This window comes from Bufo bufo, chromosome 2 (assembly GCF_905171765.1).
Source record: "Bufo bufo chromosome 2, aBufBuf1.1, whole genome shotgun sequence".
NCBI classification, from domain to species: Eukaryota; Metazoa; Chordata; class Amphibia; order Anura; family Bufonidae; genus Bufo; species Bufo bufo.
In genome coordinates, this window is record NC_053390.1 from 785462043 (window position 1) to 785479711 (window position 17669).

General features: G+C 47.9%; 1 protein-coding gene across 1 annotated transcript in view; it reads right to left on the reverse strand.

Annotated features, from left to right (window-relative positions):
- HTT (huntingtin) overlaps positions 1–17669 on the reverse strand; it is a 241769-nt gene that overhangs the window by 125256 nt on the left and 98844 nt on the right. Inside the window, exons 22-27 of the mRNA XM_040419177.1 lie at positions 15580–15700; positions 13728–13873; positions 12540–12691; positions 12220–12422; positions 9432–9558; positions 6296–6417 (exon numbers count right to left, since the gene is read on the reverse strand). Of these exons, the coding sequence (XP_040275111.1) occupies positions 6296–6417; positions 9432–9558; positions 12220–12422; positions 12540–12691; positions 13728–13873; positions 15580–15700 (871 nt within the window). The remainder of the gene's footprint in view (positions 1–6295; positions 6418–9431; positions 9559–12219; positions 12423–12539; positions 12692–13727; positions 13874–15579; positions 15701–17669) is intronic.

A 17669-nucleotide genomic window follows, 5' to 3' on the forward strand; every position in this document is an offset into this window, starting at 1 on the left:
AAAAAACGAGATTTTTGTAAAACTTACCAGTAAAATCTCTTTCTCGCTCTTCATTAGGGGACACAGAGACCGTGGGTATAGCTATGTCCTCTAGGAGGCGTTGACACTAGATAAAGCTGTTAGTTCCTCCCCTGGCAGCTATACCCCCTCCAGCCTGGAGAGAGAGCTTCAGTTTGTGAGAAGCAGTAGGAGAAGCAAGTAAACCAACGAAACAATGTGGAACAGCAACAATGCCAAGAACCGAACCAGGTTCTAACCAGCAACAGCCACAACTGTGGCCGAACAACAATACTGGGTGGGTGCCGTGTCCCCCAATGAAGAGCGAGAAAGATTTTACTACTAAGTTTTAAAAAAATCTCGTTTTCTCGCCCATATTCAGTGGGGAACACAGAGACCATGGGACGTCCGAGAGCAGTCCAACAGGGAGGGAAAAACCACAGCCCCATGAAGCAAGCGCCCGTGCAGTCAACTAAGAGAACTGTCGCCTGCAAGACCACGTAGCGACCATCGATGCATAAGTATGCACCTTGCAACTTCTTGCGAACATGTGCAAGGAGGACCGGAGACACCTTACATTACTGTGCAGCCAAAGCGCGATTCCTCCTAGCCCAAGAAGCGCCCACCACTTTGGGGGAGTGACCCGTGACACCTAAGGGTGGAACCCCGCTCCGAGCGTGGTAAGCTGCAGCACTGCCAGACCGAATCCAAAGTGCAATCGCCCTTTGGGGGCCGCCAATCCCCAGCGATGACCCTCCTGAGAGAAAAAGGGGGTCCGTACGCCGAGGGGGACTGGAGGCTGCTAATAATGAGTAGAGCACTGACCACGTCCATAATGTAACTCCCTTCCGTAGGGCGCGAAGGAAAGGAACGTGCTATGGAAGTCAGAGACTACCTTCGGGAGAAGAAGGAATGCTGAGAAAACCATATTCAGATCCCAAGGCTGTAAGGACGATACAGAGGAACCATATGTGCCGCTCCTTGAAAGAAGATTCCCACGGGCACCAGGGAACCTGGAAGGCTGCCCAAGACTGAAGCGCCAACACCTGACCCGGCTAAACAAAGGTCCAACCCTTAAAGTAGAAAGGAGAGAGAAAACCCCAAAGTGAGGGCGACATCTTGGCTTCAGAGAAACCTCAGAAGGACCTGCAGGTCCCAGAATAGATACTGGCGATGCAGACTTCCTGTCCTGAATCATAGTGAAGAAGGTATCCGCCGAAAAACCCTCTCTACGTTAGAATGGCGGTCTCAATAGCCACGCCGTCATTGAAAAGGTCATGTAAGACTGAACCCCTTGAAAGAAGGACGTCTCTGAGTGGCAGTGACCAAGGGACGTCTCCAGGAGAACGAGGTCGGCGTATCACACACACGACGAGTCAGTTTCGGAGCGACTAGGATATATGTCTGAATGTCCTCCATCCGGACCTTCCGTATAACCCTGAGAAGGAGGGGAAGAAACTCCCGCCAAGGAGAATCAGGACCTCCATGGCGGATGCTTCTGGAACTCTGGCGAGAAGGCGGAAGCCCTTGTGCAGATACCGTTAGCACACCCGGACCAATGGAAGAGTCCCTGTAGGAGGAAGAATGTGGAGGGCGGCACAGCCCACCAGTTAGGACCAGATCGTGTCTGGAATGGAAAGGCACCAAACGAATACCCCATGCAACGCAGGTGAGGGAAGGTAGCAGCATAGGAACTACCAAGGCATACGGGGTGACAATGAACCATGAGCCAGAGGGGGAAAGACGGGAGAAGTAATAGGCTAGGTCTAAGCCCCTACCCTGTAAGAGACCGACGCTATACAGAAGTAGCAAAAGATCAAGCGGCCGTGCCAAAAGAACTCCACCCGGGAAGGAAGCCAGGCAAGGGAAGTCACACTGCAATGCCAGCCCCATATCCCAGCAGAGGAGGGAACACCCGTAAAAGCCACCGATCCGGTGCTAAAAATTCCACCGCCTAGCGAGGGGCTGTGCAGTAAGAACCCAAGCATGTAGGGAAAATAATACCGCTACCACAGTGGTAGCCAGCGCTTGCCCCGGCAACGCAAAAGCTGAGGGAGAGGCCCGATACTATCCGTAGAAACCATGTGCCACACTGCCCCAGTTACGTGGAGCTAACCCTAAAAATTCTACCTGGAAGAGCGCTGAACAGGCGCAACTGCCAAGCTAGCTCCAGGGTAGGACCCCTACCAGAGGGGGATGTCCCACCGCAGCGACCATGAACTCGAACATTAGCGACAAGCCGCACCTGTGGAGGAAAACAAGCTGTAGGAGCTAAATCAGAGTCGCCAGCATAACCACTTCCCCAGAGAATGGGGAGTGGTGGATAGAGAATACGGAGTCAGCGAAAAGAGTCGACTCGCTGGAACATACTCACTAGGTAAGTACAACGGAGTATGTATTACGTATTGATGCGGACAATATCAGGACTGACCGAAGAAACAGAGGCCCATGGAGTTGGGGGGGTCTGTAAGACCCACAAGTGATGCTAGGAACCCCCTGGAAGACAGAGGATGTCATAATCGGGTGCGAAACCAGCACCAAAAGAAGGATGCAACGATGAATAGCCACCGTATCCACTGGTGGCACCCATATAACACTAGGGTAAGAGTGTCGGGCGCCTGCGAGAACCAACTGTAGCCACGCCCTCTTGGAAATAAGCGAAGGCACCTAGAGCCGTAGTGCCGCAGAAGATGTTTAGTTACTCCCCGCTAGAGGATCACTAGCGAAAGGGGGAAATGCGACGGAAGCACGTGATGTGCAACACTCCGCCTATGGAAGGATAGCGGACAGTCGGAACCGTATTTAATGGTAGAGTAATTAGCTACCTAAGGAAGGTGTGAGCATACAGCAAATACTGGTCAGTGGTAGGGAGCATACCCCACCTAAGAAGGGGGGCGAATGCCCACAGCGAACTAGCGCATATGGCGAGTCCTGTACCCCGTGGAGTGCAATAGTGCACCTAAGGGGGTAATGCATACAGCACATAATGTAACCAGTGACAATGTCATCGCGCCACCGATGGATCTGCATATGGCAGGTCCCGATCCCCAAGTCATTGTACATAGTCCACCTATGGCAGGGGACAATGTATAAAGCAGGCACTGTATCCTGAAGTAGTGCAGTTACACCACCAAAGGAAGTGGGTAATGCATACGACAGTACTGCTGGCCAACTAGACGCAATCTCTGAAGATTGCGTCGGACCCACATCAGGATCCGACTCAGAGATTCTCCCCTCTTTCTGGACGGACCTGCCCCAGTGAGGGAGGGTGTGTCTGAGCATGATTTTTAGGGAGGAAGAGTAGGGGAGCGGAAATATTCGAGGAGAAAATCGTCCTGCTGCAGTTCGCTTGTGCGTAGAGCTACCCTTCAGAATCTCGCCCCTGGCAGTTGTGGACTGCGCAGGCGGGGACTTATCAACCAAACCACCCGAGGGTGGAACGGAAACTCCCAGAAGTCTCTCCACCGGGTTGCGAAGGCGGTGCATTATCAACCAAAGAACCCTGGAGGGTGGATGGGAGATTTCAGCGGACCCCACTCGATTGCGCAGGTGGAGAATTATTAACCAACAACCAGGAGGGTGGATTGGGAATCCCAGAGGTCCTCCACTGTATGGCGCAGGTGGAGAATACATCAACCAAACGGCCCCGTAGGACAGATTGGGATCCTGCAGAGATCCTTCATTGAGTTGTGCAGGTGGAGAATGATCAACCAAACGGCCCCGGAGGACGGATTGGGATCCTGCAGTGGTCCCGCATTGGATAGTGTAGGTGGAGAATCATCAACCAAAACGGCCCCGGAAGACGGAATTGGGATCCTGCAGTGGTCCTTCACTGGATTGCGCAGGTGGAGAATCATCAACCAAAACGGCCCCGGAAGACGGAATTGGGATCCTGCAGTGGTCCTTCACTGGATTGCGCAGGTGGAGAATCATCAACCAAACGGCCAGGAGGATGGATTGGGATCCTGCAGCGGTCCCTCACTGGATTGCCCAGGTGGAAATTCGTCACCAAACGGCCCCGGAGGACAGATTGGATCCTGCAGGGGTCCGTCACTGGATTGCGCATGTGGAGAATCATCAGCCAAACGGCCCGGAGGCGGTATTGGGAATTATGCGAGTGTGGCTGAGGAGGGGAACCCATATGGACGGACATGTCCTATATTATTATTATTTTTATAAAACTAGGAAGTCGGCCTCCATGACAAGAGGCAGTAAGGGGTTAAATCCTCCACTCATGTACAGTGTACTTAGGGGAAGGGCCCCAGATAATCAGGTGCCAGCCTAAGAATATTGGGTGACCATGAAGGGTTAAGGCAGTGGCTCAGCAAGTGACTGGGGGAGGGGGAGAAGAATTCACGGCAGAGTGCGCGCCCCCCCCTTGCTGCATCGGCCGTGTCACAGACCGGCCGGACTGAATGGGGGAGTCACCCCGCCGGCCGGGCCGTTGATAGCGGGGATTGGGCAGAGAAGGCGCAGGCCGTAGCACCGATCGCGCTGTAGTTAACCCCTTCCGGAGCAGCGCGACGGCATCCGCTCCAAGGTGTGTAATGTGGGAGGTGTCGGGGAGCGGAGTCTCCTCCGCAGGTATGACCGTCTGCCCTGCTGGCCGCTATATTTTTTGAGCGGGCGGCAAAAATTGCAGTCGGAACCGTATTGGCCGGTCGAACGCAGGGCGGTTAACCCCTTCCCAGAGCGGCGCGACGGCGTCCGCTCCAAGGGGAGTAAATGTGGGAGGTGTCGGGGGTGGAGCTCCTCCGCATGAGTGAACGGCCGCCATATTCTTTGAGCAAGGCGGCAAAAAATAGCGGCCGGAGCACCGAAGCGGTCCCGGCCGAACGCGGGGTGGTTAACCCCCTCAGGAGCGACGCGCCCGGCATCCGCTCCGGAAGGGGTGGAGAAAGGTAAATACCGCCTTGTCTGTGAGCGGAATATGTGCCGCTCCTTGCTGCGCTCCGCTCCCTGCATGTAAATAAGGAATTAGCACTAGGGAGTTACATAGTCCACCTAATTTGGCGCCAGTAAGCATACTGCACCTATTAACCCCCTATGTCCTCCTCAATCAACCAAACGGCCTGTGCCGGAGGGGAATGCTTCAGGGGTGCTGGGCTATGCTGAAGCCCTGTCTGGTCGCAGACTATTGCCACCAAGAGGGAGGGGGGACCAACCCAGAGGGTTAAATACTCACCTAGTCCCATGTACTCACCTCTCTTCTCTCTCCTGTCGCCATCTTCACCCCTCCTCTAGTCCAGCAGGGTCACCCCTTCAGCTACTGGCACCGTAGTGGCAGGACGCTGGAAGGGGGGGCTTGGATGGGTGACCCCTTGGCTGGCGGGATGCAGGGGAGCGAGGCTGCCCTGGTCCACCTTGTCTTCTGTGGGGGAGGCAGTAGTGCAGTACACCGGCACTGGCGCAACTCGACCCCGGGAGAACAGGGAGGCGAGGCGTCCACTGTTTTCCCATCTGAAAAAGAAGGAAAAAAATAAACAAAAATAAAAAATCTTCAGGAGATCCCTGGTCTTGCCTCCTATTGACACTAGAAAAAACTGAAGCTCTCTCTCCAGCCTGGAGGGGGTATAGCTGCCAGGGGAGGAGCTAACAGCTTTTACTAGTGTCAACGCCTCCTAGAGGACATAGCTATACCCACGGTTCCTGTGTCCCCCAATGAATATGGGCGAGAAAAGGGTGGAGCTGCGCCTAGCCCTGTGACCAATGAATGTGATGTCACTGGCCTAGGAAGAAGCTGCAGAACTCTCCACAGCGCCACGGCCTCTTCAGACACATGATCAGCTTGAAAGGGGTTGTCTAGAAATGTTTTTTTAGCTTGCACTCCAGCCTGGAATCCCTGGGGAATTCATACGCGCTCCGGGAATTCATACGCGCTCCGGGAATTCATACGCGCTCCGGGAATTCATACGCGCTCCCCACCTGTTTTCACTGGTCTTCCAGTTTGTGAACTTCTGGAAGGATGGAGCCATGTGCGTTACTGCAGCAAATGACTGGCTTCGGTGGTGTCTTGTCCTCAAGAGGCATGTCACTGCTGGATCATGTGCCGCTTGGGGACCCATCAGCATTGAGCACTGTCATTGGCTGCAGTGGCACACATGACCCCGTGGAAGCTTAAAGGGGTTCTCCGGGAATTAAGAAAATAAAAATAGCAGAAAGGGGGAGGAGGCAGCTCTTTACATCCACTGGTCCAGGATATTATGGAGTACATTTATCATAACAAGTGATCTGTTAAGGCAGATACGTTCACAGGATGCAACACTGAACATCAGTTATGGCCCTGAAGAATACCCACCTTGTAGTTGGCGTATGTGGCTTTCAATACGTCATATAGTTTCAAATATGAAGGAAGATGGTAAAAGCTGCCAAGAGATTTGCTTGCTTGAGCTGGACCTGAAGCATCTGTCTGTCTAGAAGCTAAAAGATAAAAAAAAAAAAAAAGATTGCAACAGATTTGCTTCCTGACACAATCCAAGAAATATTCATACCTCCAGACGTAGCAGACGCGCACTGTTGATGATACTCCCCTGGTGCCCGCCGCTGGATTCTGTCTGCGTGGCTCCCGCACCAGGACTTCCACTCCCATCTGTCGACCAATCACAGGCTGCAGCGGTGACCTGCTTTCCTTGCGTCATGTATCCCCCCCTAACGACGAACGTTGATGTCGGTGCAGAAGGGAGCAGAAGTGCCGATGCGGGAGCCACACAGACTGAATCCAGCGGCAGGGACCCGATGAGTATCATCAAGAGTGCGAGTCTGCTATGTCTGGAGGTCTAATTATCTCTTGGATAACCCCTTTAAAATGAAAAAGTAAGCATTATTCACCTTACTGACCGACTCCCCACCACTGCCATTCCGACGCTGCTCCAGTCCCTGCTGCTCGCCACTTCCTAGCCCCTGCTGAATGGGTAGAAGCGCCCGCTCTCCTGTCGAGTCGGGGGAAGGAAGTGGAGAGCAGCGAGTACTCGATAAGCGTCAAGACAGCGGCGAATCACTGAAGGGAGTAATTTATGACCCTTTTTATAAACTATTTTATCTTTTGGAGAACCCTTTAACTGGAACATAGCCCTATGGGGATGAGTTGCATTACTTGCACAGCAATGCTCGACTGAGGGGTGCAGACTCTTCATGCTTGTGATCATGGGTGCATCTGCACCCCAGTAAAATTAATTCACTACATAATGAAGAGTTCTACAATAAACGATATACAATATAATATCTCTGCTTTTAGTCATTGAATCAGAACCTGTCCTGGTCATGTCACAAAACACTTCTCTGATGCCAGTAGTATAACGTCAAGTAGCCATGCACCTACAGTATGTGATCTGTTGTGCCTATTCATAGGTAAATGCATTGATATCCAATTATTCTAGTCAAGATGGATCTTCATTGCCTTTAAGAGCCATGCTCGACTATATTTACAATTGTGTATGTCGAGTAGGCCAAAGTAAGGTCATACAAAGGTTTATACTCTTTAGTGTTATTCTTCTCATGAATCTACCAGTCTGAGAAGAAGCCTCCTTGTCTACTTATAAATTTATGACGGGAGATAAAGATAAGCTCTATGCAGCTGGTGATCATTACCTATACAATTAGGCATTTATTAATGAAGCAAAATATATAATATGTATGTATTCATTTAATGAGCCTTAGTTAGTCCTTAGCATAAGACAATCAGTAGGACATATAATATAAAGTAATATATATATATCATTATAGGTTATGAAGACATGTATTCAGTATATTATATATATTTCTCATTAGGAGAATATTCGTCTCTAAAAAAAAGAGTGTCTGTAAAGATGTGTATTTTGGTATGACAGAGGAGGTACTGATATCTCTGTGAGAAAACAAGGCCATTTATATCATTATGATCCACAAATCAACAGTGTGATAAACATTCAGAGCGACGCCTAGAGGTCTGTCTCTAATTGCTACAAGTGTCAGAATTAATCCCTATAGCTTTGAATTAAAGCTTCTAAGGTCAAATGTATAAAATACGTTTTATTCAGACTTACATAAGTTAACCCTTTATAGTATAAAGGGTTAACTTATGTAAGTCTGAATAAAACGTATTTTATACATTTGACCTTAGAAGCTTTAATTCAAAGCTATAGGGTGGCACTGCTGTGTAAGCTATTTGCACCATAGTATAAAGTTTATACTATGGTGCAAATAGCTTACACAGCAGTGCCACCTAGGTATGAGTAGGTGACATTACAACAGTAGCAAAAGTGCATTCTGGGTAAGGTTATGATGTCAAAATTTTTATCAATGGTCACGCCCATCCAACAATGATTGGAAAGTTCCAAACTAGGAAGGTGTGTCTAACTGATAAGTTTGTGGTTATAAACCACACAAAGGGAGAAAGGAAAAGGAGAAAAAAGGAGGGAAAAGTAAAGCTCTCTAGAGGGGTCTGTCAAGATGAAAGCCATGGTGAGATGCGCTATGATGAACCACCCAGCTTTCCTAGGAGCAGAAGTGAGATTCCTACTAGGACTTGGTAATAGACACAGAAAATGATATTTCATTTTATTAAGACTAATTTGATAGTGTGGGTGAAATTATACCATCTAGATTGGCGAATAAATAAATAATTAAATTAATTGATCATCTCCATATTGAGATGTAGTCTTAGGATATTGTGAGGCTTCATTCTACCTGCAGAAGAATCTAGACTCATAATCTAGCAAAGCATTATATGATTGTATATATTTATATTAAGTTATATCCTCGGATGGATTTGCCCATGCCTGAAGTCATATGATGTGTAGTTGGTTAGGGGGGGGCAGAATGTATTTAGCATTCTATAATGATGTCTAGGATTAGATATGCCCATCCTGGTATCATGAGGTTTTCTCTGAACAGAAGTAATGTATATAACTTATGTTCCTATTTTGATATCCTAACCTAATAATAGCTTGTGTATAATGTGACAAGTTATTTCCACTCACATGTATTGTTAGGCTTGTAATGCTTTATATTAACGCTATATATATTCATTTGCATGTATCATTGTGTTTATTACTTATATATGTTTATAACCTTGTAACCAATAAATCTGCGTATTTTTATACCTGTGTATTATTGTATAATGCAGAACTACATTTTATCATTAACGTCATCTTACGTCAAAATAACTTATTTATCTGAGGAAATAGTCGGACTCAGATGTGAATTGTATCGATTAGTTTTTCTACAATTCACCAGGTCATGATTTTAAGAATTTATGACAAATTTTATAAATTTTATTTTTTTATGGTTAATTATTTTTATGACCATAATTAATAATTCTTAATTGAATTATTACCCCCCGACAGATCCCATGACCAGGGCAGCAGAAAACCATGCCGGGTTCGATTCAGTGACTGCAGGTGGAGAACCTGAAATGCATAGGACACTGGCCCAGACTGCGTCATAGTCCCAGGTACCTGGAGTGGCATCAGTGGATTTCTTTGGGCTTAATGGTACAGCTGTTTGCTCTGCACTTTCCTTATCTTTTCCTTTTCGTCGTATGGGACTTAAAGAAGGCGGGTTGGTAAGAGATGGTAGTGTCGCCTGAAAGAGAAGTATAAAAAAAAAAAAAAAAGCAGTCCAATGTCAGAAAATGTGCTAGTAAGAGTTTGGTCAGCCAAATGGAACCTGTCACCTCAAACCTTGATATGTACACATCTGACGTAGGAGATATGAGCTAGTAGCTATAATCTAATGCTCTTGGTCCCATCACATTGCTGGTGGTCACCAGGCAGTTAGAATCTGGCAATCTCCTGTGCTGCGCATGCGCCGAGCACACTGCCGCAAGACTTCCGGCCCAGGTTAGGAGTGCATTTACACTGCTTGGCCCTGACAGTGGAAGCCATGGGGACGCGACCAGCATGGTACAGTAGATCAGCAGAGTCTTTGGGAGCAACGACACACCCTAGTTGCACCAAGGTCTAATTTGCATAAAATTAAAAAGGTTGATTTCTCAAAATTGGGGGAACAGATCATGATGGGACCAAGAGCATTAGAATATAGTGAACACTGCACATTTACCGTGTCATATGGATATACAGTACAGACCAAAAGTTTGGACACACCTTCTCATTCAAAGAGTTTTCTTTATTTTCATGACTATGAAGGCATCAAAACTATGAATTAACACATGTGGAATTATATACATAACAAACAAGTGTGAAACAACTGAAAATATGTCATATTCTAGGTTCTTCAAAGTAGCCACCTTTTGCTTTGATTACTGCTTTGCACACTCTTGGCATTCTCTTGATGAGCTTCAAGAGGTAGTCCCCTGAAATGGTCTTCCAACAGTCTTGAAGGAGTTCCCAGAGATGCTTAGCACTTGTTGGCCCTTTTGCCTTCACTCTGCGGTCCAGCTCAACCCAAACCATCTCGATTGGCTTCAGGTCCGGTGACTGTGGAGGCCAGGTCATCTGGCGCAGCACCCCATCACTCTCCTTCATGGTCAAATAGCCCTTACTTTCAAAGTCTTCCCAATTTTTCGGCTGACTGACTGACCTTCATTTCTTAAGGTAATGATGGCCACTCGTTTTTCTTTACTTAGCTGCTTTTTTCTTGCCATAATACAAATTCTAACAGTCTATTCAGTAGGACTATCAGCTGTGTATCCACCTGACTTCTCCTCAACGCCACTGATGGTCCCAACCCCATTTATAAGGCAAGAAATCTTACTTATTAAACCTGACAGGGCACACCTGTGAAGTGAAAACCATTTCAGGGGACTACCTCTTGAAGCTCATCAAGAGAATGCCAAGAGTGTGCAAAGCAGTGATCAAAGCAAAAGGTGGCTACTTTGAAGAACCTAGAATATGACATATTTTCAGTTGTTTCACACTTGTTTGTTATGTATATAATTCCACATGTGTTAATTCATAGTTTTGATGCCTTCAGTGTGAATCTACAATTTTCATAGTCATGAAAATAAAGAAAACTCTTTGAATGAGAAGGTGTGTCCAAACCTTTGGTCTGTACTGTATATCCAGGTATGAGGTGACACATTCCCTTTAACATGGCTATGTTAATGGTATAATTAAATAATAAAATGATGATCAGGGCGGTTCAAGGGGTTGAGGATATACTGGAGTAAGGTTGGATTCGGTCTTTGTTAGGCTAGGGGGGATGGGAAGGGAAATAGGAGGGTTTGTTAAACATGAAAAATGAAAATTTTTGGTTTGTCCCAATGATGTGATCCCAAATGCATTTCTGTAACATCTATATGTGTACTTATGTTATTGAGAAACAAGGGATGTATGTAACAATTAGTATTGTTTCAAATGAAGGACAAACTAAATAAATAAAATTTGGTTTAAAAACAAAACAAAAACATTGCTATGTTAAATGGAGTAGTCAGAGATAAGCACATTTTCTGAAGTAGCGCCACTCTTGTCCATGGGGTGTTATTGCAGTTCAGCCCCAATCACTTGAATGGGATAAGCTTCGACACCAGACATAACACATAAACGAGAGTGGTGAACCCACCATAAATCCACCCTGATATGTGTTACATATTTTGATGTATTACGAAAGGTGAAAACAGCAGTGAAAATCTGCCACAAATCAGCAACAAAATGAACCCGCTGCATCATGCCCTAAAGGGGTTGTGTCACAAAAGATATTCTACATTTTTCAAATAAGCCCCTGGATCTGAATACTTTTATAATTGCATGTAATTAAAAATTTAGTATAGCCAGTGAGCTATTCAATAAACTCTGTCTAGCGCCACCTGCTGTTTGTTCTTTTTCTTATTTTATGTCCTTCTCACTGAGCTGGTCGAACGTGCTCAGTTTAAATCTTCAGCAACCATCAGTCATATGTTCTGTTAGAAACTGTGGCAGTTACAGGGAGAGAGCTGCAGCAGAAAGGACACGTCCCCTGAGCTGCAGCAGAAAGGACACACCGCCTGAGCTGCCAGGCTGAAGATAATCTAGCAGAGCAATTGGAGCAATGAATGGGGAGATCTCTGGATCCATGTGAGGTACAGGGCTGGTTCTAGCTTTGTTAGAAAGGTATTATGTACAAAATGATGTCTGATTTAAATTTTTTAACATCAATCATGGTATAACCCCTTTATGCTATGAGAATGGGATTTTTAGAACCTCAAACACAAGTACTTTACTGTGCCACAGATTTTTAATGCCAAAAACCTGCAGCGTGTGAATTAACTCCTTACTTGTTTCTTCCATTATCAGGATGTCCTCTTACCTTCACTACGGGGCCAGGCGTGACGTCATCAATCACATGAGCACAGATGTTGATGGCCTTCAGTAAGTGAATGAACAGCTGATCCACCATACTGACTATTGAGCGGTCGCTGAGGGCAGGCCATGGCTCCTCCTGTTTGTTAGTTGGCTGGTTGGCTTCATCCTCGGGGCTCCATGGGGTTTTCAGTGATTTAGGAGCCGTAGCTGGAATGTAACAGGAACGCGGTGGGTGGCAATATATGATCATCTAGTGCTGTACATAAGAGCACACATCTCTGGATGGAAACACCTACATACTGGACTGCAAGCTGCTACACTTACCTGCCAACAGGTTTCCAGTGAGGATCAATGCATCCTGATGAGCAGAGAGATCAAGGGGGAACCAGGCGGACGACAGCAGCGACAAGATCATGTTCGCCATGCCGGCAGTACAACTCTTACGAGGCTCCTCGGAGGGACTCTGCTGGGAAATGCTGAAAGCAAAATGGCCAGATATTACAAGCCTTAGAGCAGGCATCCTCAAACTGCTGCCCTCCAGCTGTTTTAAAACTACAACTTCCACAATGCCCTGCTGTAGGCTGATACCTGTAGGCTGTTCGGGCATGCTGGGAGTTGTAGTTTTGCAACAGCTGGAGGGCCGCAGTTTGAGGATGCCTGCCTTAGAGCTAAGAACGTCTCATCTGCCCAGCTGTCCCTGCTGCGCTTAAAGGGGTTGCCTCACTTGGAACATTGGTGGCATATTCTTAAGGGTGCATTTACACGACCGTATAAAAATGGCCCCGCAAAAAATAGAGGATGTCCTATTCTTGTCTGCAATAGCGGACAAGAAGAGGCATTTTCTATACAGCGCTGGCAATGTGTGGTCCGCAAAATGCGGAACGCACAAGGCCGGTATCCTTGTTTTCTGCGGATCACAAAACACTTATAACATATACAAGCCATGTCAGGTAGGTATGGTTCCACCTCTGGGATTATCTCCAGAATGAAGCTCTCAAGGAGAACAAGAGCAAACTGCACATATGCGTGGCCACCCTCCATTCATTTCTATGGGAGTGCGAATACAGCCGAGCGCTGATTCAGCTTTTTTCGGCAGTTCCATAGAAGTGAATGGAGCGGAGGGCACGCTTCTGCAGTGCGCTCTTCATTCATTTGTATGGGACTTCTGAAAATAGCAGAGTGCGTTGCTTGGCCATTTTCGGCACTCCTGTAGAAATGAATGGAGGGAGGCCACGGATATGTGCGATGTGCTCATGTTCTCCTTGAGAGCTTCATGCACGCTCCGTTGTAGAGATCGGTGCGGGTCCTAGAGGTGTTATCCACACCTATAGGACATTGGTGGCATAGCCTGGCAATGTTCCAGGTGAGACAACCACTTCAATGTGATCAGGTGAATTGAGTAAGATGCCATCAGAAGTGTCTGGAAGGGACTTTCTCCTCTCTCCCCACACTTCTTTCAATACAAAATCTCACCATTTCTTTATCCCCCATAATTATCCACAGCGGAATTACCTGAAGGACCGTCCTCTGTTCTTGTACACCTGGATCCGTGAGGCCTGGGCACCAGAGGATATGATGTACCCACAATGCCAGCCAACACTCCATGTACATACTGGAAATGCAGTTGACAGCAGACATAAAGCTTCACAGCAACCAAACTAGAAGACAAAAGGGGAAAAAATATGTGATTCATGTGTAACAGTTCTAACTATTTTCTACCTAGTCTGATCTTCTGAGCTAACACCCCAATAGCCATCCAGCACAGCACCCACAGGGGGAATGGGGGGGGGGGGGGGGGGGGGGAATTATAGGATTTAGATAACCCCTTTAAAAAAATGTCCATACTGCAGCTTCAACACCGATGTGCTTTAGTACAGCAGCGAGGTCCGTATGGCCACGCAGGACACTAGAGACAATGGACCCCAGGTACACGTTACATGAGACATGACAAAAGATAGGACCTGCTCTGTTTCTCAACCTGGACCCGCCGTCAGTGCTATAGCACCACTTACTACTATGGGTGTGTGAACAGACCCCAGGGAGCGCGCTCTCTCTCACATCTATATCCACTATTTTGGGCACGTGACCGCCTGATTACCACTTGAAAACTTGTTTTGCACGCCGATATCACTGAAGCACATGGTTTCGTTACCTTACATAGTATAGTCACTTTATCGTATTCCCACATCCCCCTCAAAATACAGTACAGACCAAAAGTTTGGACACACCTTCTCATTCAAAGAGTTTTCTTTATTTTCATGACTATGAAGGTATCAAAACTATGAATTAACACATGTGGAATTATATACATAACAAACAAGTGTGAAACAACTGAAAATATGTCATATTCTAGGTTCTTCAAAGTAGCCACCTTTTGCTTTGATTACTGCTTTGCACACTCTTGGCATTCTCTTGATGAGCTTCATGGAGGTAGTCCCCTGAAATGGTCTTCCAACAGTCATGAAGGAGTTCCCAGAGATGCTTAGCACTTGTTGGCCCTTTTGCCTTCACTCTGCGGTCCAGCTCACCCCAAACCATCTCGATTGGGTTCAGGTCTGGTGACTGTGGAGGCCAGGTCATCTGGCGCAGCACCCCATCACTCCCCTTCATGGTCAAATAGCCCTTACTTTCAAAGTTTTCCCAATTTTTCGGCTGACTGACTGACCTTCATTTCTTAAAGTAACGATGGCCACTAGTTTTTCTTTGCTTAGCTGCTTTTTTCTTGCCATAATACAAATTCTAACAGTCTATTCAGTAGGACTATCAGCTGTGTATCCACCTGACTTCTCCTCAACGCAACTGATGGTCCCAACCTCATTTATAAGGCAAGAAATCCCACTTATTAAACCTGACAGGGCACACCTGTGAAGTGAAAACCATTTCAGGGGACTACCTCTTGAAGCTCATCAAGAGAATGCCAAGAGTGTGCAAAGCAGTAATCAAAGCAAAAGGTGTCTACTTTGAAGAACCTAGAATATTACATATTTTCAGTTGTTTCACACTTGTTTGTTATGAATATAATTCCACGTGTTAATTCATAGTTTTGATGCCTTCATAGTCATGAAAATAAAGAAAACTCTTTGAATGAGAAGGTGTCTCCAAACTTTTGGTCTGTACTGTATATAATTTACTAAAGCCGACACCTGCCCCCAGCATGCGCAGCGGCGCTCCAGTCTAACGTTATGGGTCTGTTGGAGACGGCCAAGTACAACTAGGACGGACACAGGCAACATAATATATTGAGCCTGGCAAATAAAATGGCTTCTCTGCAAAAACCAGTTCAATGTGCCAGTGAATAATGTCAGACCAACTGGTCGGGTTACAAAATCACATTTCCTTGTTTCTTATGCATAAATGAACTTACCGTAAGGGCTCGTGTGGTCGATGTGGTTAATGCATGGGAGACCGCCGTGATCACCTTGGACAAGTTATTCTCCATACTGACATCTGTCGGACCCTGAACGATATTGTACCCTCTGTAGATCCTGCAAGCAGTTTTACAGTCAGAGTACTGGCTGCAAGCACCGATACATAGATGATAGATTATCCGTAAAAGGAGACTTTTGTATTACTTACCAGTAAAGTCTCTTTCTCGCTCTTCCTTGGGGGACACAGGAAACCATGGGTATAGCTCTGCTCCCTAGGAGGCGTGACACTAAGCGAAAGCTGTAAGCCCCTCCTCCATCAGCTATACCCTTCAGCCTGGAGAAGAGACTGCCAGTTGCGTGTCCAAGTAGTGAAAGATAACCACCAACCGGAAAAAGAACTGTCGAGCCCCAACGGGGGCAACCAAGCCGGAACCACAACTGTAACCCAATGAAGGGCGGGTGCTGTGTCCCCCAAGGAAGAGCGAGAAAGAGACTTTACTGGTAAGTAATACAAAAGTCTCCTTTTCTCGCCCATATTCCTTGGGGGACACAGGAAACCATGGGACGTTCCAGAGCAGTCCCAGAAGGGAGGGACCAGAACAAACTCAACCAAGACCAGAGGCATCAATCAACTGCCGCCTGCAACACCAGACGGCCTAAAGCAGCGTCAGCCGACGCATGAGTATGCACCCTGTAGAACTTGGTGAAGGTGTGCAAGGAGGACCAAGTGGCCGCCTTGCAAATCTGCTCCGAAGAAGCCCGATTTCTCTGAGCCCAGGAAGCCCCGACCGCTCTAGTGGAGTGAGCGGTAACACCAAGGGGAGGAACCCTGCCCTTGGCGAGATAAGCCTCAGTAACAGCCATCTTGACAAAACGAGCGATAGCAACTTTGGATGCCGCCATCCCTCTGCGCGACCCTTCCGGGACCACAAAGAGCGAGTCAGTATGCCTGAAAGAGCTGGTTACTTCCAGGTAAATCTTGAGCGCCCTGACAACGTCCAGGCGATGAAGCTTCCTCTCCCGCGGATGGGAAGGGGAAGGACACAAAGAGGGGAGAACGATGTCCTCGTTCAGATGAAAGGCGGAGACCACCTTAGGAAGGAAGGAAGGGACCGGACGAAGAACCACCTTGTCCTGGTGGAACACTAGGAAAGGTTCCAGACAGGAGAGTGCAGCCAATTCGGACACCCTCCGAAGAGAGGTGATGGCTACAAGGAAAATAACCTTGCAGGACAGAAGTCGCAAGGAAACCGTCCGCAGAGGCTCGAAAGGAGAAGCCTGGAGCGCTGAGAGAACCAGGTTCAGGTCCCAGGGCGGTACCGGAGGGCGATACGGGGGAACCGCGTGAGCCACGCCCTGAAGGAAGGTCTTGACAGGACCAAGGGGGGCCAGTGGGCGCTGAAACAAAATGGACAGCGCAGATACCTGACCCTTCAAAGAACTAAGGCCTAGACCTTGGGCCAGTCCGCTCTGCAGGAAGGACAAAACGGTGGGGAGAGAAAAGCGGAGCGGAGGAATCCCCAGATCGGCACAGAACCCCAAAAAAGTCCTCCAGGTCCTATAATAGATCCTAGAAGAGGACGGCTTACGGGCGCGGATCATGGTGCGGACGACGTCCGCAGAAAAGCCCCTACGTGTCAGGACGGTGGTCTCAACAACCACGCCGTCAAACGTAGGGACCCTAAACGCGGGTGGAAGATCGGTCCCTGAGAGAGAAGATCTTCCCTGGCCAGGGCGCGTCTGCCAGGAGCAGCATGAGGTCGGCATACCAAGACCGGCGGGGCCAGTCCGGAGCGACCAGAATCACCGAGACGCCTTCCGCCGCTATCTTCCGAAGGACCTTGGGCAGGAGAGGGATGGGAGGGAATATGTATGGGCGCGCGAAGCCTCGCCAAGGAAGAACGAGGGCGTCGGCTCCGCAAGCTCCCGGATCCCTGGCCCTGGACAGATAGGCGGGGACCTTGTGATTGAATTTTGAGGCCATGAGGTCCACGTCCGGAATGCCCCAACGAAGGCAAATGGCCTCGAATACCTCCGGGTGAAGAGACCACTCGCCGGGGTCGACGGTGGTGCGACTGAGGAAGTC